Source organism: Sapajus apella, unplaced genomic scaffold (genome assembly GCF_009761245.1).
Source record: "Sapajus apella isolate SASKATOON/1434 unplaced genomic scaffold, GSC_monkey_1.0 scaffold7, whole genome shotgun sequence".
Classification (NCBI taxonomy): Eukaryota; Metazoa; Chordata; class Mammalia; order Primates; family Cebidae; genus Sapajus; species Sapajus apella.
This window is the reverse complement of record NW_022436947.1, coordinates 26,507,467-26,531,164: the sequence shown is the minus strand read 5'-3', so window position 1 is coordinate 26,531,164 and position 23,698 is coordinate 26,507,467. Positions and strand designations below refer to the sequence as shown.

At 32.4% G+C, this 23,698-nt stretch overlaps 1 protein-coding gene across 1 annotated transcript in view; it reads left to right on the top strand.

Annotated features, from left to right (window-relative positions):
* The window catches only part of FOXP2 (forkhead box P2), a 586,718-nt gene that overhangs the window by 411,798 nt on the left and 151,222 nt on the right, over positions 1-23,698 (top strand). Inside the window, exon 5 of the mRNA XM_032275664.1 lies at positions 15,474-15,563. Coding sequence (XP_032131555.1) covers positions 15,474-15,563 — 90 coding nt within the window. The remainder of the gene's footprint in view (positions 1-15,473; positions 15,564-23,698) is intronic.

The following is a 23,698-nucleotide window of genomic DNA, read 5'->3' as shown; positions in this document are numbered from 1 at the left end:
TCTTGAATTCCTGAAATCAAGTGATCTTCCCACCTCAGCCTCCCAAAGTGCGGGGATTATGGGCATGAGCCACTGCACCTGGCCCTATACTTTTAAGAATGTAAAATTTTGCTTGAGTTAATCACTTTATTGGTTATTTGCTGTCATTCTTCAACTAAGTAGACATAGAAATGAAAGAAATTAAAAACATTATGTTGCTATTTGTCATCACTGTCATTATTCCTACTTTGTACTATGTGTCTATTCTACTCCACCATTGTTCTCTAGTGCCTGTTATCTAACTCATCTTCACAACACCTTTTTATTTCACAGAATGTTACTTCCCTGTAGATGGATGTGCTCAAGGCATTCTTTATCTTATCCCTTACATACACTCTTGACTCATGTTCCCAAGACACATTAACATGGCACAGCTAAGATTTTTTAAATAGTTAATTAAAGAAGAGTAGGGAGGTAGCAATACCATAGAGGCTCAAATCATGAGTGTCTAATTTGGAATTGGCTGGGTGAGATTTTGACAGGGTCCCTTTTATAAAAATAGCTATTTCCTGGCTGTGGAATCACAGAAAGGTCCTAAGTGTGTATTTTGGATTTGTCCTTAAATTTTAGAATGCCTCATTTCTGTATATCACTGTCCCAGCTGTTGCAGACTTTGTAATGCATTAGTATTGGACTCAGAAATTGAGTTTCTGCCAGAGGCTTCTGGCAGTAAGCATTCTCCTATAACAACAGACAAGTGATAGCAGTAGAAATCGCAGGGGCCTTCACAATAGCATGTCTAAGAGTTCAGTGTAATGGCTTAGCTTCAACATAAAGATGATCAGAATAAGTATAGCTTATTGTTCCTCTTTGGTGAGTGGTCTGTTAGGTGCCAGTTGTGTAAATGAAAATAACTACAAGAGAGTGCCAAAATGTGTCCTTCATGAGAAAGTATGCAATTCTGAAATAGGTCATTCTGCAGTCACAAGAAGCCTTCAAGGGGAGCAACAAAATCTCTCTTCTATGGGAGAAGTTTAATGTCTTCTGAGACAGTGGGAGAAAAGGGTCATTTCAAGCAAAGACCACTTGGGATTTCTCCAAGATTATCAAGTATTTTTTCCCAGTGTGATTCTCAGAAATAATTTCCAGTTTTAACTATCCATCTTTTCATAAACATTCTTTCACATGATTCCTGTGTGATAACAGACCAAAATGATTAATTTAAAGAAGAGAAATATTATATTGAAATGCACTTAAAAATATATCTTAGATAGTTCTTTGGGCAGTAGCTTTATATATTAAAAAAGTGAAATCACTTTTTGGAAGAAACTTTAGCATACTCTTTATCACAGGATAAGGCACCTAGGTCCTTATCAATCCTATGGGTAATTTGATTTTTAATAGTTTTGCCCCTTACCTTACACAAAAATTGCTTCTGTAATACAATGACATTAATTTTCATGCTTCAAAATATAGTCATCCTTTTAAATCACTGTCCACGTGGAATCCCTTCCACTCCCTTGGAATTTTCACATTTTTTAATGAAGAGTTCTTCCTCACACTATTTTGATCTACCACATTTTGGATAACTAGTTTTAAAGCTAGAGCATGACCAGTGTAGTTTAGTGATCTATGTCATATAGTGTGTAACATAATGAAACAACAAAAAGATTTAAAAGCAACACTATCAGGTTATTTTTTGCAAACTCTGAGAGGAGGGAACATTGTCTATTTGTCTATATTTTTATCTCTAGTATCTAACAAAAAGTTACATTAAAAATATTAATTAGATAGACTTAATAAAGAAGAAGTTAGAAAATAAATATTAGTTGAATGAAGGAGTGAAATATCTGGTACAATGGCCCATTCAATTAACTAATTCTAAGTGAGAATACAAACATAGGTAGGTAGGTAGATAAAGATATGTAGCTAGCTAGCTAGCTAGCTAGCTAGATAGATAGATATTGGATATGTTTTTTAAAATATCAATTTCTAGCAAAGGAAGCAAAGCAAGGTAAAATAAGATATTTTTTCCTGTTAGTTTAGAAAACACTAAAAAAGAATGATAATATATACTATGGAGTATAGTGGAATGGACATTCCCATACAGTGAGGTGGGATTGCAAATGACCGTAATCATTCTGAAGAGGTATTATAATAATATATATCAAAATCCAATATCTGACTATGATTTGACCCAACAATTAAACTTTTGGAGATAATTATAAGGCTGTATAATAATAAAGTTCATTGCAATATTATTTAAAATTACAAAAATGGGAAAAGTCTATCTATCAGAAGAGAATTATATTAAAGAAAATTGAGCTTTCTAAGAATTGGAAATAATGGTGTGCTTTGGTGAATCTGAAATTTATTTCTATTTTTAATGCAAAATAACTGTATGGTGCCTACCTACATAAGCGACTATTTTACATAAGGTACTAAAGATAGGTAGACATGGATATTAGTAAATATTTTAAAGATTTTAATAGAATTCTAATTTTGTGAATAACTGAATCTGAAAAAATATGAAAAATACTTAGATTTTTATGTAAATAAATTCTTAAACTGAATAACAAAGTATCCATGTGTGTAGATTGTTTTCGTAGACCATGCAGGCAGATTAGAATGAGACCTCAACTCTAAAAAAAAAAAAAAATGAATAAATAAAAACTGGGTGTGGTAGCATGCCTGTGATCCTAGCTATTCAAGAGGCTAAGGCAGGAGGCTTTAGTGAGCCCAGGAGTTCAAGGTTACAGTGAGCTATGACTCTACCACTATACTCCATTTCCAGCCTGGGTAAAACAGCAAGACGCTGCCTCAAAAAAAAAAAAAAAAGGAGAGGGGCAGTGGAGGTGAAGTTTAGAGAATGATTTCTTTTTATAATTAAACAATCTTCCTAAAATAATTGAGGCATTCTAACTGAAGGAAGAGATACTTTTCTGGCAATGAATAGGAATTTTTTTTTGGATCTTCACTTTAAAAATAACAAAAGAGATAAAGAATATATTGTGGAAAAGCCATGGGTAAAAGTACTTTAATAAAACTTGATAAAGCAAAAGAGATCTTATGCTAATTTCAGTATTATTTTAGATCACTAGTCAGTCCTCCAGAGTCATTAGTGTAAAGGTCTGTAAAGGAGCCACTGTGTTTAAGGCAGCGTAATGGTTCCTAGAGGGCATGCTGCTTTTGTTATTTAGTGTAGAATTTGCATCTGAGATATCTGGAACCAGCTAAAGTATGCATGCATTTTACAAGTTTAAAAATATCTAAAGAAACATACTTTTCAATTAAATGTCTTTTAAATGACTAGGTGCCAGCTACTCTGCTGTGCATTCTTGGGGTCATAAAAGATTATTTAGAAACATTCCCAGCCCTTAGAAAGTTTACAATAGTACATGTTAAGGGAAATTGAAAGAATCTCCTAAGAAATAAGATTTCTTAGGTTAGGTGAGTTAGGTTCTTGAATAGAAATGCTTCTTGTGCTAATGCAGAATGAAGAGGTTTGCTTCCTGGTTTTGGATTTTTTATGTCACTTCAACAAGTGGGCCACTGACAAAAGCTTGTTTTAAAAAAAATGGATGAGGGAGAAACTGTTTTTTCTACCAGCCTGGGTTTCACTGTGGTAATGGCACTAAGTGAAAACAACAGCAGCAGGATACTCATCTTCAAGAACTAAATTCCCTAGCAAATTGTTTCCTACAAGCAGGAAGCCTTCCTGGGTCTTCCTATTTACGGGTTCTTAAAATGCTGATATCTACCAATAGGCACCATTTTCTAAGTGGATATTTGTACATTTTTATTTATATACATATTTTCTACAATTCATATTGTAGATAATTCAGTATAAGACATAATTTTAAAATCAGAAATATATTTTAACCTCTTTGACAGAGTTAGAATTTTAAAACGCAGGACACTTGAGATTTTTAGGGCTGAAGCCCAAAGGACACCATAAAAATTACATTGGATGTAGTTATAAAAATATTAAGGTGATGATGATTTTCACCATTAGTTTCTATCTTATTTTATTGAAAGCAACACTTGTATCACATCATAATGTTAATAACTCTAATTTACCACATTATATGCTAAAGATAATCTAACCTAAATTTGGTAATAGCTGGAATAGAAAACAGATTTCTCCTTAAGGTAAGTATGCTCAAGATCTGTAAAATGTATCTTTGTGAATTAGTTTGAAAATGTTACACTGAAATATACATGCTTCATACTTTACCTTATAAATATAAATTTCTAAGATTTTATATTTATATAAATATAAATAATATCTAAATATAAATGCATTTCTTTCATTCATTTAATATTTTTAAATTCTTACAATATTTCATCAGCAACTGGTTGTTTATGGCTGACATTTCTTATCTTCAAAGAGTTTTGTGTTTCACAATTTACATTACTCTGTAAAACTGGTAAATTGTAAACTGTATACGAAGAAGGAATTTATTCAGAGATCATCAATGATAGGGGTGAGATCATACAGAAACTCAGAATTGTTCTGGGATTAGAACTTGGATTTTCTGATGCCTCTTTGACAAACTCTGTCATTTTGTTCCTAAGAACATTTAATTTTAGCTTTAGGGTCTCTTTAGAGGTTCTGAGGCCACTGTGTCTGCACCTGCACTAACCAAGGCCTTCTTCTTCTCTAGTGGTTTTGCCTTCCCATTCCCTTCCTCCCCTGGATCCAGACAAGGTGACGCACGCAGAAGCTGTCTGCTTCAAGCCTCTTTCCTGTAGATCTGCGGTAGCATTTTCTCCCCTTGGTACCATGCAGGAAGGGTCATAATCTTTGCCTTGGGATAGCTGACCACTGATCCTCATCATTTCTGAAAGGAAGGTGAATGGAGAACCAAAGTTTTGCTCTTTTCTCATCTGTGCCTCCAATTGCAGAAAATTCTAGAATGTGAACTCTAAAACTTTCCCTTGCTTTTCTTCAACTGTCTTTTTAAAAAATTGTGTGCACTCACTCTTCCTCTGGAGTGGTCCACCTCATCCTTTTGCTATCCATTAATAACCTCATGAGCATTCCTTCTCATAGTAAAGCAGCCTAAGCCCTCAAGTCACTTTCCTAGCTAACCTGTTGACTATTGATAAGATGTCTTTATTACTCATGAGGACTAAAAAACATTTCCACTAACGAAATAAATAGTATATTTATGTTTAAATGAAAAAGTTGGTGTAAACAATCTTGCTACCTTGGCAACATATTCTGAAATGCTTACTTTTTCTAACTAGAGTTGTCAGGTTTATCAAGTAAAAATAGAAATAAATTCAAATTTAACGGAAATCCTCTATCTTATCTGGAAACTCTACTTTTAACTTCATCAGAAAATAGAACATGTTGTTTAATGCTTATTTATAGATGATATTCTTTTGTATTTGGTATGAAAGAAGATGATTATTAAAAAAATTTTATCTTTAATATTGGCTTTTTTCTGTAATGAACATCCTAAATCTAGTGCTTAATAACTTCAGAGACACTATCTTTTAAGGGCAGTAAAATTCCTTTAGAATATAAGCTTGTATGTCTAATAATCTCCATAAAATAAAGAAAAAGAAAAAGAATTTGCTTGGAATTCTTTATGTTGTTTTAGTTGGCATAACTAGCAATGCTGTTAATGACTCAGACATTTTTTGTTCTCTTTATACACTGAACAGTTCTTTACTTGAGTCTTTCACTGTCCCTTCAACTATGTAATTTTCCTGACTACCCCTTGTAGAAAGAGCATGAGCTTCAGAGTCAGCCAGATAATTGTTCAGATGTCTTATGCCACTCAAAGGCTTTGGTGAAAAAGTTTGGACATATAACCTAACTATGCTGAGTTTTAGTTTACACATCTGTGATTAAAAGAGGGTGTTTTCAGGACTAAATTTAGAATTATAACTGGCATATCATGAGCACTTAATCATTAATTTTTCTTTTCTTCCTTCTTGCTTTTACTGAACTCTCATAGTCACTTTTTATAATACTTTTTAATGGCTTTCATCACATTCTGCCTTGCAATGTAATTAAATTGAGTATATTTTATCTTTTCTACCATACTAAAAGATTCTTGAGTGCAAGTGAACTCATATCATTGGGTGTATTGTATATGTGCATATTCATTCACATGTGGTTGGGAGTAGCGGCTATATCTCACAAGTATATTCATGAAATTATATATCCCTCCCCTTGAAGTCCTAGAGGAGACTAAAATATAACTTTTCAAAATATCATAGAACATGAACCTATTAAGATACTTTTTCTATCCAATGGGACATTATCTAACTTGGACAGATTACAGAACTAAATGCATATCGAGGAAAACTTTCAGGAATTACGGTATGCCAGACCCACTAATGCTAGTAATCAGGAGTGAGTTTCAAATGACTAGTGTTATATATTTCCAAGCATGATATACTTAGAAGAACTGATACCCACTGGAGGAATCCTAATTTCAAAAGCCTTCGCCTGGAATACTACTTTATGCTTTAGTTTTGAAAATACTTTTAAGTACATTATCCTCTCTGGCTTCACAAATCACTTATATGTGAAGTTAAGTATTACTAACTGCACTTAGTGAGAGCAGTAGAAAAGTAGGTAGTTCTTCATTTAGTCCTGGAGGCAATATTCCAGAAGAAAATACCGATATATTTATATGTCATCAGTGTATATAGAAGTACATTTTATATTCTAACAGCAGTTTGAATACCACTTTTTACCCATCAGCTGTATTTCTCAGAACAGTGATAGAAAAGCTCCCCACTTTTGTTTCGCCTACAATTCCAATCTCTCTATCATTCTCAGACGATAACCATACCTCTTGTTTTCTGAATTAGTTGAGACCATCCACTGTAAGCTCTTTCCCTTTCCTGACTTTGCATGTCAAATCATCTATCTTCCCACTCTTCAGCCTGCCTCAGAGAAAGATTTGCTTCTCCTCCCCAAAAGTCTATCACCTACCTAATGCTCCTCCTTAATTTAGCCCTTTCCCATTCCCTAGTCTAGGGACTTGCTCAATTTTCTTATTAAAACTTAGGTATTTTGGGCCAGGCATGGTGGCCCATGCCTGTAATCCCAGCACTTTGGGAGGCCGAGGCAGGCAGATCACCTGAGGTCAGGAGTTTGAGACCAGCCTGACCAACATGGTGAAATCCCATCTCTACTAAAAATACAAAAATTAGCCAGGAGTTGTGGCAGATACCTCTAACACAACTACTCAGGAGGCTGAGGCAGGAGAATCCCTTGAACCTGGGAGGCGGAGGTTGCAATGAGCCAAGATCGCACCATTGCACCCCAGCCTTGGCAACAAGAGTGAAACTTCATCTCAAAAAAAACTCTTTAAAAAATATATTTATTAAGCTTATTATTACATTTTATTTATTTTAAAAAAATAGCAAACAAAATCTTTCAAACCTGTCTTTCATTGCAGTCTGCACAGAACTAACCAAAACAATTGTTTGCACTCATACCTATGGTTTTCCCCATTAATTCCCTAGTAACTCCCTGGAATCTATTTCTACTTCAGTACTCTATAGGAATTGGTATCTGATAGGTCACATACAAATCATCAGATCAACATGAACTTTCATCAAATCCTGACCTCTTTGAGTTTTTGATGTTTGCAGATAGTATCATCCATCCTGTGCTCTCACAGTTTTTTAATATATGATGGCTTTATTGATATATAATTTACGTATCACAAAACTTCCTCTTTTAAAGTATACAATTCAGGGTTTTTCTTTTAGCATATTCATAAAGTTGTTCAACTATCACCACTCTTTAATTCTAGAACATTCTCATCACCCTAAAAAGAAACCCCATTTTCATTAGCAGCCACTCCCCATTCTATCCTACATCCAGCCCCTGTAACCACTAATATATTTTTTGTATCCATAGTTATGTCTATTTCAGGCATTTTATACAAATGGAATGATACAGAATGTGGTCTTTTGTTACCAAGTTTTTTATTTAGCATAATTTTTTCTTGATTTATCCATGTTGTTGCATATATTAATACTCCATTCTATTTTATGAGCAACTATTCTACTGTATAGATATACCATATTTTGTTTATCTATTCATGAGTTAAAGGGAATTTGAGTTGTTTACATCTTTTGCTATTATGCATAATGTTGCTATGTACATTTATGTACAGCTTTTTGTGAGAACGTAAGTTTGTATTTCTCTTGGGTATATATTGTACCTTGGATAGAATTAATGGGTCATGTGGTAATTATTTCTTTAACCTTTTCCAGAATTCTTTTGGACTTCTATTACTGTGCTCTTCTCACAATCCATTGTCTTCCTTTTCACTATTTCCTCATCTCCCCTCAAGAAAATATTTTGCAGTTTGGGGTCTTGATTCTTCCTCTCTCTGTGGTGTCTTTACCAGCAATTTAATAAACTCCCTTTGCCTCAGCTATTCATCTATGTCTTACTTTTGGGAATCTGTTGTCAGTAGGATAACTCTCAACCTCTGCATTATTTACTATCTACTAAAGAAATCTTCCTTTGATTATCCTGCTATAAGGCAAACAGCATAATCTTCTCTCCAAATCCTGTGTTTTATAATCTAATTTCCTCTCTTTTAGTAGTGGCACAGCTGTTCTTTCAGTAACTTTTGACTTAAAATTTTGGAGTCATCATTGACTCCTTCCTAGCCTTTTCCTCATACCCATTTACTAAGTTGTGCTAGTTCTTCTTTGACAGTACCTCTCATGATTCTTTTTTTGAACTAACGTGATTCATGTTATTCTTACCTCTTATTTGGACAGTTGCACTTACCTTTTTACAAGTCTTTATACCTCTGTCTTGTCTCACACTCTTCATCCTGTGTTTATCCTTTACAACATGACTTCAGTATTGTCCTGAGCCAGGCTTATTTTATTCCAGATTTCAGCAAAATTTATTTTTACCTGCTATATAACATTAAGACATTTTGTCATTTGTCGTTTAGTTATATCTAGTAATTAGCCCTGACCAACCTCATCGTGTTTTACTAGTTCCTAAACTAAGCATATGTTCTATCCAAGATCAGCTATTTTCTTTTCACTATATAATCTCACATTTTCTTTGTTTCTACTTGGCATGGCCTGCTGTCATCTCCACAACATGAAATATTTCTCATATTAGTCCAGCCCGAATACTATATCCTTCATAAACATTTCAATGAGCTTCTCAACAAAAAATAATTTCTTCTACTTATAGACTCCTGAAGTATTTTTAAAATATTGTCTATGGCCTGACATTCAACTAGATCTGTCTTATTAAACAATGAACTTTTAAAGATAGAAATAATGTCATATCGCCCCTCCTACCTAAGTGTGCAGTGTTTAGTTCTTTGCTAGGTATATGGGGCATAGTCACAAACATTTTTAAAGACAAATATTTTTATGTATTTTATTCTTCCAAATATTTTCCCAAATACTACTTGTCCTACATTCTTACTTTTAAGTTGAAGAGTATATTCAGAACAGAGAATCCAAATAATAGTTTATATTCAGAAATTATACTCTAATTTAGTAGCATGTATTTTTAGTTAATATCTGATATACTGGTTGAAATTATAGCAAAATGGAAGTACTTAGTCTTCAATCCATATCCAAACAAAAGATGATACTAGTCTTATAATGAGAAAAAAAAAAACAAACAAAACCCTGCTAAGGTACATGTAAATCAAAAAGTAAATCCAAAATCTATTTGGGAAAAATAATAAAATATTTTATAGCAGAAAGAGAAATAGCCAAAAGAATGCACAAAAACTATTATAGTTACTGGAACATGTACCATGTTAGAGGTTGTAAAATCATTAATTTTAATAAAATCAGTCCTAATTTAAATTTACCTTTCATACCTTAGAATTTTAAAGTTGGACAGAATTCCTTAATATGTACTTAGAATTATTATAGATAATATTGGGATATTACATTAGCAATTCGTTATTATTAGCAATAGAATAGTGAAGAACATAGAGCTAGGAATATCAGGTTATTTAGTGTACTGCACCCTGTAGAATGCTGGCTCTGAGGAAGAGAATGTGTTCTCCCTATTAAACTCATTCTAGATCTGAAAAAACAAAACCTGTCTTAGACCTTAGTTGCTGTTAACTCACAGGCTTATTTCATATAATTTCTGAGGTCATCTGGTGGTTTGAAGCCATAATGGAATATACTGAATACTGGATTTGGACTTGAACCTTAAAGACTTTATTCTCACTTCTAAGAAGGACTTGAACATCCATTCCATCGCAGATTCAATACCCTGATTGTCTCTCCTTTGGATCTATATCATGAGATATTAGCCAAAATAGTCTGACATCTGATTGGTAAATAAGATTTTTGAAACTATAGGACCCTTTGCAAGTAATTACTCTTATTAAAGTACTCTTACCATAGTGTGGTATTATTTTATAATTCTTATACAATAAGTAGTCTTAGTATTTCAATTTGGCCTCCATAGTGATGAACAATATAAATATAGCCACACATTAATTTTCTAACTTTATGTAAAATATACTGTAAAATATTATTTTAAAAATATTTTTTAATAATTAGCTTTTTTAACAAACAATCTGATTATGTATCAGGCATGAAAAAATAAAAGTCAATAGCTACAGATGCATAATTTCACTCTGATAGATTGCTATTTGAAAATAGGTTATGCCAATTAGATGATTAATTTTCTCCTATTAAATAACATTATGAGACTTCATATTACATTTATCAGTATATTCTCTTTAGTGGGAACATAATATGAAGAAAGACCAAGCATAATACAAATTTACAGTCTTTCTGGAAGGATCTGAATATACTTTTTATCAACTACACTTGGGAAAATAATTAGAAAATTAAACTCTGTTTGAAAACTTATTTTATGTTTCATATCCAAAGTAACATGCTGAAGACATAATGTGTTAAAGGTTAAACTATATGAATATGAGGAGCAAAAATCTGGATGTCCTGCTGGTAATTTTTTTTGGTTCTGGTTATCTGCAAAGTATACACCCCTTGTCAGTCTAACTAGGGAGTGACTGTGTAAACATTCTTGTTTCGCCTGTTCCACATAATCGTTTCTTGTATCATATTTCTTCTGACCTCCCTATCTGAAACCAATTACAGGAGATCCATTTGGGCTGCATCTATTTTCATAAGAAGCCTAGGCAACAGTGTTTTTCTCAGAGATGAATATCAACATCAAATATGCTTCTGAGTGCTTTGTTATTTATGTTTCAGAGAGATTTTGTAGCCTTCAGCTCTCAAGAATGTGTCACGCTGTGCTGTTTATACATTGAAGATATTAATGGGTGTAGATGTCATTTTTCATTTTAATGTCTCAAATGCAACAGGCTGATAGGTTAAGCATTCCTATTTTTATGGGGAGAGATATGACTGATGTCTGTTTTTTCCCCAAATATACATATATTTACTTTGAAAAACAAGTTATTTATAAACCTTAGCATACTCAACATTTTTGGTTTTACTGGGTATTTCTAAACTATGCTCAAATAATTTTATAGTTATTGAAAGTTTTCAGTGTTCTTCAGGAGAAAAAAGTATTTATCTGACTGGTAACAAAGCATTTTCATCCTTAGTTAATTATCACCATGACCTGCTCATTAGAATTATTTTGTGAAGTTCATAACTAGCACAAAATTACTACTAGTGAAGAAGTATGCTTGAACTTTGCCTTTCTTACAAAAAATAGTTAAAATTGCACAGTAACAGGATTGATGTTTACAATGAGTATTTTAGAGCAAAATGCACTCAGTTATGAAAAATGTGCATTCCCACATCTCTGCAGCCTAACAAAATGTTTACCTTTAGTCTCTTATAAAGATTATTTCTTTTTTCAAATTTTTTTATTTAACCTGATTGCAAATTTTAAGATGTCTTATCTTAATTTTCTTTAGCTTTCCTAAAATTAGATAACTTCATTAAGTAACTTGCACCCCTAATTAAAAACAAATGTGTTTTTGGAAACTAGATATGGTTTGGCTGCCTTCAAAATCTCTTTCTTGTTTCTGATACGTTGGAATCAGACTCAGTCATTATGAAAGGAAATTTTGTAAACAACTTTTGCGTTTGTTCTAAATTAATTTTTTGTGGGGTAGGGTGACCATATGAATGATGAGATGGCTCAGAGAACTTTATGAATGGCCTTGGATTCAATCTTTTGTTTGTATTGACGAAATGGCAAGTGATTTTTAGATTAATATTTTATATCATTCGACACTTAACACTTTATATTGATGGAAGTGTTTTTAGCTAATAATCTTTCATTTCTTGAGTAGCTATAATAATAAATTGCAAAGATGAACTAAATGTCTCTGAGCAATTGTTTATTGAAATTCAGTCCTAAGGGTTATACAGAATACTGGAAATAAAAATGTCATATGATGCATGCAGTGAGAATGCAAACTGCCAGAGATTTCTGCTTATAAGTTTTAAGTCATTCCTCATCTCCTGGAATTGTTTTTTGTTCTCCCGCCTCCTATGTTTACTGTAGCAATTTCTATTCTACCAAAAGAATGTTGAAATAGGCAAGAAGTTCTTTTTCATAAGAGTTTGTATTAAAAGATGATCCTCAGCTATTTTGGAGATAATTGTAAATGCATATGAAAATCAAAATACTTTAAAAGTAGAAGCATGTTTTAGCCAGCTATCTTGTGGTGTTTCATTACTATTTTTACTCTTTTATTAACAGTATAAGTGTGTGCCTTTGATTAGCGATACTTTGATGAGCAAAAATTCTAATATATTTAATATTCTATTGTTTTTCTACAGAAATTACATAGCATTGACATATTCCATTGATTACTTGGGTTGTGTTGAATGAATATAATGCAGGGCAGTAAAATGTATGGGGTCTTAAGCTTTGGAGAGAAGAGCCAGAGTTTTTGACCAGGCTCTACTGTTTTGTGGCTTCAGTCAATTTATCCTAGTACTGATTCTCCAGTTACTTGTTTACAAAATGAGAAAGGTGGGCTAGGCAGTTTCTAAGGCCTTATCCAGGTCTAGAATTTTGCAATTCTATACTAATAATTAGATAATCAGGATGTTACAAAAGTTTAGAGTTCTATGAGGTATCACAGAAGTATTAATATATAGTGAAATTCAACTTAAGAATATCGGGGGCAGTGGTCATAAAAATAGTATATATTCTGTGATAGTTGTTCTATTCATTTTCAGATTTAAAACAAAAAGATTATATTGTTTCCCTTTTAAGGTCTGAAAAATAGATATGCTCTTTACTGCTGAAGAATAATTCATTATAATGTCATATATCTTCTTTACTATAATCTTACTCATCGCCTACTAATGATTCCTCTGATGGAACAGAGACAATATGGCACACTGGAATGCACTCAGGCCTGGAAGCCAGGAGACCTTGAACAAAGCATTCATAAATTGTTTTGTGATCTTAAACAAAACAATTGACTATTCTAGGTTCACTTTTCTCATTTGCTAGAATGAGGAGATCAGATTGATGATTTTCAAGATTGCTTTTAGTCTTTATCATCCATGATTCTAAGATCCTAAACTGTGTTCATTAATATTTTTTAAGAATAATAGATAACTATATAATTTAATATAAATTAAGGCAACAGATACACAAAATAAACCAATCAACTCAAAATGGGGAAAAAAAAAAAAAAAACTACATGAAAACCATTAGACAAAATTTGCAGATTTTGGCATCAACTGGAAAAATAATTGAATGCATTTTTTATTTTGAGAATTTCAGAGACACAGCCTAGGACATCTATAGTAATTTCCATTTGGAAAAACATCATTTGTAGTTATTTTATGTTACAATTAAAAGAGGAAAGATATAGTATTTAGAATATTGAATGAAAATTTTCAAATAGTGAGTCTTGTGATAATAAAGTAATTATGGAATTTCTTTGTTTTTTCAAACTTATCTCTTAAATTACCTGAGTTCACTGGAATGTGCCATCCTTAGGAATATATAGGTTAATTTGCAATTACTTGAAAAGTTTAAAAAACAACCACAAAGATGATTATCGTGGGTGAGTGTGTCTCCAACTGTAAAAAGTATGCTTTACAAACCATGCCAGATCTGCTATGGGAAGACAAATCAATGTTGTTAGGAGATGGTGCTAGTGCATTCAGTTTGTTTACTTTGGTTTCTATGTCTGCCTGCCTTCTCAGAAAACTTGCTTGGAGCCAGACTGTAGCAGCCCTCTCTGTCTTTTCATAATTGATCAGGGGATGACTGCCTTCCCTGAGGGTTAAGACGTGGCAACTTTTTCTGTTTGCTCAGCATCTCAATGCAGTAGTTCAAACATTGTTCACACCAGCTGGCAGTGTAATGCCATATGCACATCTTGTCAAAGCAACTGTTGTCATGGATACTAGAAACTCTCTTAAAAACCAGATCATTGATTACAATCAAAATTGTACTTTTTTCAACTGAAATTCTTAATTATTATACAAGAATATTAATCCAATAATGTTTTCCCATTGTGAAAAATTTATCTTGTATTCAAAAGTAGTAAATAACATAGTAGGCCAATGATTTAGTTTAGTTTTATGTGTTGAAAAATTTCATCATTAGTGTTCATTGAACTCAGTTATTGGGAGAGAAAATGAATTTTTTAAGAGGCTCTGAAAAGTTTTTTTAATTAGTTTATAGTCTTATCTTTAGAAGAATTTACTAAGCATTTTGTTCTGTGGCACTAGCTTTTATATGTTAAGTTTATATAGTACATTTACTGTATTGTTCCTCCTCCAGTAAATGAAACGCTTACATTAATTTCTTATGTTAAGTTTTATTTTCCTAAGTGGGAAAGAAAACATAAAAATAAATGAAAACATCTTCTATTTTGATTGGTATTCTGTCACACATAGAAACAAACCTGATTGGTTGAGTGGTAATTTCTTTGTTCTCTGATTTTGCTAAGAATGCAAATGAAAACCACTCAATTTTATTTGGCATTAAAACTGCACTTTATTTTGTCAAAGGAGAAGTTTCCCCTTGAATTGTAAGTACAAAAAAAAGTGTTTTTAATCTTTAGTGAAAATCCTTATTAATTCACTTTCAAGATAATCTGATGTTGATTTGTCAAATTTAATTACAGCTTCCGGTAACACTTGAAGTCTACTGCTTTTGCCTCAAAATTGTAATATGAAAATGCAAATTGAATGATAATTTAAAAGGGAGTGGGCATTTCAGTTGAACACTCAAAGACAAGTTCCTTGTGGAAATGAGGTTATTGATGCAGTTTATGATTTATATCCTCTTTAAGCACTTTAAACAAATTAAATTTATTTCCTGCAGAACTGCATGTTTCTCTGTGATTTTGAGTAAAGTTACATATGTGTGTTTGGCAATTTTTTTTGTCAATAACGATTCTCTCTAGAAAGGAATATGGGGGTTCTTGTACATTGAAGCCTTTTACTATTAACCAAGAGGTAATTGATAAGTTAACTTTCAACAAAATATTTAGATATGGTTTCCTTTTTACTTCTAGGCTCTCCAAGCAGCAAGACAACTTCTTTTACAGCAGCAAACAAGTGGATTGAAATCTCCTAAGAGCAGTGATAAACAGAGACCACTGCAGGTTAGTAAAGCACTCCTGTCCTTGGGGTCTTATTTTAAAAGAAGTTAATAACGATAACAGATGTGCAGACCCAGTTGTATATATACAGGAAATTATTACATTTGCATATGTAGGTAATTTTAATTCATAAAGAGGATTCATTTTATCTTCTGAAAAGAGAAAAAAATAATTTTCTATTGGCATAGATTTCAAAAGTTTCCAAGGTAACTCCTTGCAAAAGTATTTAGGAACCATATTTGCTGTACATAGGCATAGAGAATTTTGCATTAAACTCCCTTGTGGGATTTTATTCATACATAGGTTGAAATGTGAAATTTTTTTCTTAAAAGCAAAGTTATAGTAAAATGGTATGGAAGGAAACAAAGAAGTCCTAGGCAACCCTCCCATAGTTGTATCCAAGTGAGAAAATGCAGAAAACCTCAGGGATTGCCAAAAAAACTGTTTGAGTTTGCCAAGGAGTTATTGCTGTTGCTACAGTTATAAAAACACATTCTGGAGTTTGTTGTCCTTACTCACTATGTTTGTCCTGTGAAACTGATAGTATGTATGTCTTTTAAAGGAACTTTTGTTATATAATATTACCCTTCTTTTATGTAATCTTCTTAATCAAAATCTATAGGACATTTTCTGGGGGGGGGGAAACATTTTTAAGGTATATTTTTTACTGTTTGGAAGGTAAATTCTGGAATTACATAAAACATCTCTCAAAGTGTTTACCAGCTCTGTTTAAAGATAAGTAATGCGTTTTTCTAAATCATGTGTTATGTACATGTCTAATAAGTCAAATTTAGTCTAGTTTTTTAACATCTCTTGTTGCTTTATTTGAACAAAAAATAATTTTTTATAGCCCAGATGTCTGTTTTTATTTTCAGGTGTACTCACAGATGTTAATCTTACATGATGGCCTTCTGAAGCTTAGTTTGTATAAGAGAGAATTATAAACTACTGATCTATACAATCCAAAAATTAGTTGTTACCTAAAAACTGCATAAAATGTATTATCCCTAAACAAATTTCAGATAAGAATAGATTTTCCTGGGAACAAAGTCATTTGTAGAGGGTGGGTGAGAAGAAGAGGGACTTGGGGATAAGGGATGTTTCAACAGAGTACAGATGTCTGCCATGACTGGAAATGAAAGTTTTATTTAATCAGCCTGAGTTTTAAGATTCTTTCAATTTTTTTTTAAAAGCAATTTCACATTTCTTTGTTGTAACTAATGAATAATTCTTTTTCACTTTGCTCACCATCATATCCTTCCCCGATTTGTAATGGGAGTTAGGTGTAGTACTTCCATGGAGTTATATGATTCCATGAGAGTCTCTTCATGCATTTACATGACAGAAAAATTTACATAGAAGTCACAGAAGATAGCAAATGAAATGTTTATCCTCACTATGGCTTCAGAGTGGGAATTTTGTTTTCCTGTTGGAATAGAAAAGGAGAATTAGATGTGGGCAACATAAGCAAAGTGTAGGAATGAAGTTACTGTTTTGAATGTCTAAAAAACACTATTATTATCCTAATTCTATTTTACCATATTTCTTGACAAAATAGAGGAAGTTGCAGTTCCTTCTTCCTCCCCAAAGCTAAGTCCAGTAGAAGTTTCTATATTGCTGGTTACCAGGGTATCTCTGGAAAGAATGGCTGGGCTTCAGTTTTCCTATTATTTTGTTGCTGTTGTTGTTGCATTGAAAGGCAAGATTTGATACTTGGGCTAAAATATACATACTTTTCCTTACAAAATACCCACAATAGAATGTGGGAATATTAATGGCTCTAGAATAAGAAATTGTTGTTTGTTTCTCAACGCATGAGGAAAATTTTGAGCACAAGTCTACAGTTTTGTTATTTTAGCATAAAAGAATGATTAAAACTATTTAAATACCTTTTAACAATTGCAGTTGCTGACCATGACTACAAAGACTTTCATTGTGTCACTTGTTTTTCATTTTGTGATGCATATTAATCTGAATTTATCTCCATTGTTTAGACTGTAAAACAAGCATTTCAGTATTATTTTGTAATTTTAATGGGATCTCATGCCAAAATATCATAGGAATGAGAAGTTGGTTTTATGAATGAGAATTTAGAAATAATGAATGAGACTTATTTGTTCATCAGAATATTCACTGCAGTTAATATAATGTGACCCTTCATTTTAGGTATTTCATAGGACTTGATAAGTTTAGCAACTGGAGACATGCTGGGATTGTATTAAAAATCTAATAAAAGCTTAACAGCATTTTATACTAGCCTACACATCTTTTGTCAAACAGGAATATTAGGTAATGCTTATCCTTGTATCTTCAGATATTATTTAGCATGAGTTGCATTATATGCCACTTATGTTTTTAAAAGGAGAGAATGTTTTCATTAAGATTTTCAATAATTTAATATGAAATTAACATTTTAAACGTTTTTTTACATGATTCTCTCAAAATTTAGAGATTTTTCTATTTAACTAAGTGTTTAACCAAACTTTCGTAATAGAGTTAGTGTATTATTTTTACATTTCAAAAGGGTAATTGAAAATATTTCAAAATCTCTACTTGCAAGGCAAGGTTTTGGTATTAATAGATTATGATGTTTCTTAATATATCATGCATAATATCTTTATAGAATTAAAAGAGATACTTTATATTTTTATTTTAAAGTATATTTTTTATAAAGTTTGGAAGAAAATACATAATTAAAAACCTGTTTTGATGGCTTAAGTCACAAGAACAATATCAGTTGCTTGTTAACATTCACCTGAGTTTATTTTCTATGTTAGGAAGGCCTGGCCAGATTTGAAGTGTGACATGGTACAGAGTCTATTTTTAGTAGACTAGTATTTATCTACTATTATTTTTTCATTTACATTTGTTCAGAATTTTGTGCTACAGATGGCATAGATATTAGCATGTCTAATGCAAAATGGAAAGAAAAAAACATCACATCTGACAAGCTTGAGTGCCAGTTGTATTAGTGATTTCACTTTCATGTATAGATATCTGAATATATGTATTTGAAGTATGTTTACATATTCTACTCATTACATGAAACATCAATTGAATAGGTGCAATCAGTAGGTACATTGATTGATGGTATATTGATGAATAATATATAAAGATTGTGATGCAAATGGGAGCCAATATTAACTTAAGCATTACCAGATGTTTCTGCTTTACTTTCTTACTATGTATCCCAGAAAACATATCCTAATAATAACAGCCAAAGACAACTTCTTACTTAAATTTGTTTTATTTAAATCTACTCCCAGAACTTCCTAGTCTTAATATAGTCATAGTGCTCCATAATGAGGAAAGTTAGCCAAAAAGAATAATGCTTAGTTTTTTCAATTTCATGAAACTAATTTTCAGTTTAGAAAAAGTAAGTTACACACCACACCATACCACACACACGCACACACACGCACACACACACACAAATGCCCACATGCACACTTCCATAATCTGTAAATTTTTTTAAAATTTTGTGAAATACATTTTCAATTTTCTAGCCTATGACAAATCTACTTAATTTAGTTTAGATGTGAAAATTGGTCGCATTATTGTTCTTGTTACATTTACAGCCATGAGACAGACTTGTGGTTCTTCAACAGCTGTGCAGAGCAGAGACGTAAATTTAAGGTAAATGCCATTGCTTTGCTATCTTAGATGAATATTAGTTTTTAGCATTGTAATCACTTCCTTCATTGTAGGTTAATATATAATATAAAGTTCTCCTTTCTAATAGGTGATTGAATTCTAAAATTTTTATAATTCTTTCTTAAGAAGTTCAAGAATGGAATAATAAAAAGCAAAGGTGAATTAAACTTGGGGGCCTTATTCTGACTCTGCCACAAATAGTTACATAAGTTTGAGGAATTTACTTAACATCTTTAGAATGAAGACATTGGGCTAACTGATGAACAAGATTTTAAATTTTATGGTTAAATATTTATTTTGTTTTTGTTTTGAAATGAGAGGCATCTTAATTTTTCAGGATTAGGTGTATCTTGTTGAATATTCCCTTATGAAGTAAGGGTTATGTTTTTGTTTGGTTGGTTTTTTTTACAAAGCATTTGTTTATTAACATGCCACATCCAGAAATAGTGCCTTGGAAACAAAGAATTAAATCCCATATGTATGGAAACCACTGTGCAAATATAATTCTGTATGTCTGAGGAAGCTTTGTTTTGTTTAATGCTTTGAAATATTATAAATTGTATTTATGAGAAATGTAAGCTACATAAAAATTATTTAACCAATTTATTTATGTCAATAATCTACATTGAAATATGTTGTGATATAATGCAGCTTAACATTATTTTTATTTTACTCTGTTATTTCATTCCAAATTGTTAAAAATAACAAAGGCTGACAAAACCAGAAATTCTGTAGTAAACTAATTAGCAATACTGAAATTGTATATTCTGTGTTAAAAAAAAAAAGAGTCAAGAATAGGTATTAAAGTTTATAATTTGTAAAATATTCTGGAGGAAAGTACTAACTTATATGGGTTATAGAATTAGATATTACAAGGTGTCTTTTAGGAAATGATAAAATTTCATTTATGTGTAGTGATAATTAAATTGAATATTTCTTTTTCAATATTGCTTTTAAATACAATGTATAAGAAGTAGAGAGAAGCTAAGCCACATTTTCTTCCAAATAAAAGCAGCATTGCCAGAAAAATTGAGATATAGATTTAAATAGAGCCACCTATTGTGATGCAAGATAGACATTTAAAGATATTCTTTACTATTTATATTTTCTGTGTATTGAAAAATGAGCAGGAAGTCTAGTATATTATTTCTTGATCATAAAACAATCAATTCAAATACTATTTGCAAGAACAGACTATGTATTGTGTGGCTCTTATTTTCCCATTCCAGTGAAGAACATTTCTTAAAAGGCAACATGAAATAGGCAAATTTAAGAGAATGTTATAGAATAAAATTTTTGTTAAACTATGATGTTTCCATCCATGACCAGCTGCTCAAGGCTGACACCCTGTGGAGGAGGGTCTGGGACATTGAGCTCATTACTGCTGAGCATGCTGGTGTGGAAAACTTACCATATGATCTACTCATGGCATGTAGAAGATAGAACCATGTGTTTTAGATCTGAAGCCTGCCTTTGCCATTATTAAGGCTTTGGATAGAATAACTTGATCTCTTTAGAGACTGTTTTCTCATCTCTGAAATGGGAATAAGGATACCCACCTTGCAACATTGCTGTGAAGACCAAAAAGAATGTTACATAAATTACTTAGGGCTGGGCCCAGTGACTCACGACTGTAATCCTAGCACTTTAGGAGTCCAAAGAGGATGAATCACAAAATCAGGAGATTGAGACTATCCTGACTAACACGGTGAAACCTTATCTCTACTATAAAAATATAAAAAATTAGCCGGAGTGGTGGCACGCACCTGTAGCAATCCCAGCTACTCGGGAGGCCGAGGCAGGAGAATCGCTTGAACCCGGGAGGTGGAGGTTGCAGTGAGCTGATATTGCGCCACTGCAGTCCAGCCTGAACAACAGAGAGAGACTCTGTGTCAAAAAAAAATAGCATAAATCCTTGGATAAGGAGTTAATAAATAATTACCATTATGCTAGCCTCCAGGAAATTGGTATTTAATCCTTGGTTATGATATGTGTGTCTGTGTGTATATATATATATATAGCTAATTTTTGTATTTTTAGTAGAGACAGGGTTTCACCATGTTGGCCAGGGTGGTCTCGATCTCTTGACCTCATGACCTACCCACTTCAGCCTCCTAAAGTGCTAGATTGCAGGCGCGAGTCACCGTGCCCAGCCAATGTATATTCTATATTATGGTATTTGGCCATAACTTTGTACTGTTCCCAGCTATTTCAATGATATGCAATATGCCCATGTTGTAACCGTGTGTTTTAAGGCATACTGGAGTGTTTTCTCCTGCTATAGGCTCCCACCACATATATACTTCACGCTCTCCACACATAAACTTATATTTTAATGTTTATCTCCTCTATTAAACTGTAAGCTAAATGACAAGTGAATCATGAATTCCCTACTAATCTCTAGTACCTACCTAGTACAGTGCTTGATGAATAATAGAACTCAATAAATAAATTTGTTGAAACAGTGAATGAGGAGGAGATGGTGCTGAGTGGAGCAGAGGAGAAAGTTTGGAGGAGGAAAAAAACTTTTATTCAGTATAAATTGAGTGATTATTTATCATTTGTAATATCCTCAGGGACTTACAACTTAGTTGAGGAGTTATTCACAGTTGTGCACAAATAAATACACTTATTGGCCACAGTGGATGTGCTGTAGAAATGGGAAAAACAGAAAGAGCAATAAGCAGTTGAAAAAGAGAATTATCAATTCAGGCTACAAGCGATCAGGGAGGACGTTGTAGAGAAGGTAGCATGTATGTTGGGCTTAAAGTAAAGGAATTTGGTAGATAAATGAATTTTTGATGGAGAGTTTTTTAAAGATGTCATCAAAAATGTAGACTTAGGAAATTCTGAGATCTGGTTAGGCAAGAGTAAATAGTTCGTTCTGATCAGCATAGAGCTATCATACTAATGGAATAATGAATGGGTCGGGGCCTAAAACTACACATCGATGATTGTATAGAGCTTAAAATGTCAAGCTAAGAAGACAGTATTTTATGGATTGGGTAGTATGGGCTATTAAAGTTTTTTTGAGAAGGAAGTGAAATTATCAAAGCAGTGGTCTGTGAAGATATAAATGGTACAATTGGAGGGTATTTTCAGGGAAGGGAGTTCTGAGAAACCTGAAATCAAGATAGTCTTTTAAAAAACTATTTAGGTCGGCATGATGAAGACTTAAGCTTTAGACATGTTGAGTTTGAGGAGATGGCAAGACAAGGAAGTAGAAATAGCTAGCTTTTAGCAAATTTGAAAGATAACTTGACAGAGGGATCAAGACTAAAGAGAAATATTTGTGGAACAACACAGAAGTAATAGATGAATCCATGGGAGTAGAGGAGATTTCCAAAAAAGGTAATTTGCAAAGAAGAGCTCAGTAACATTCTTATTTTTTTAGAGCAAGAAGAAAATGCAGAAAGACAAGAGGGGCCTAGAGCAATCAAATTATCATTGGATTTATTAAGCAAGGTCAAGAAAGGGGAGAGTTTATAAAAGTTAAGGTTTGTCAGCCATATCAAGCAATGTCCACAGGAAGGATAACATTGTCACATACACTGTCTAGTTGAATTGCAACGCTGATCATTTTAAATCCTCTTCATTCTTCATCATTCATGAGTTACTCTTAGGATCTGCAGTACTAATGTGATCAGTAATGAATGGAGAAAAATCATACTTTAACATGGATGTTAAATAGAAAATAGAGAATTAAAAAATGTACTTTTGCTTCTTAGATTGCAGTGTAAGAAAATGTATGTTGCATATATAATATTGAATTTCCATAAATTAAATATGGAAGAACATTGCTTTCTAGGAGGTCAAATTTTCTCCTTTCTTAGCTACCCAAGCACTTGCTTCTTTCTGTAATCCATTAGGATTTTAAGTGTATATTCCCTTGACTTCTCTACCTTAACTAAAGTGAGAGTAAGAAGGAAATAGAACATTAATATTGTTATGGGAGGTCTCTATAGGATTTAAGACTTAGGCTGTGAATTTTATCTTAAGATGTTTGGAAGTGTTATACAAGCTAAATTGAATGACAAAGTGAAGAGCAGTGTCAGTACATGATTAAAGACAAAAAGTGAAATTATTTTGAAATTTACTTACATTTAAGATTGTGTTTCCTCTGTGGATTCTATTCATGTATTTCTATCAACCTGCCGTCCACTTTTATATTGGTTTTCTTAAAATGTTTCTGCTACCTTCACCTTTTCTACTGCTTTCTTTTCTCCTTTACCATTTTATTTTCTTCTGTCATCATTTAATCTTGTCTATTTTACCTTTTTGCTGTCTCTTTGGTCCCATAAGAAAATAGAGACTCTTAAATAACTATCTAATTCTATCATGAACCTAAAATATATTCTAGCATATCATTTTACTAATAAATAAAACTGTGCACATTCTTACAATCCAGTATCTAATATTTAATTCTTGTCTTATCCCAAGAATAGCTTGTGTTCCTTAAGTTGTGGTTTCAATAGGAAAGCACT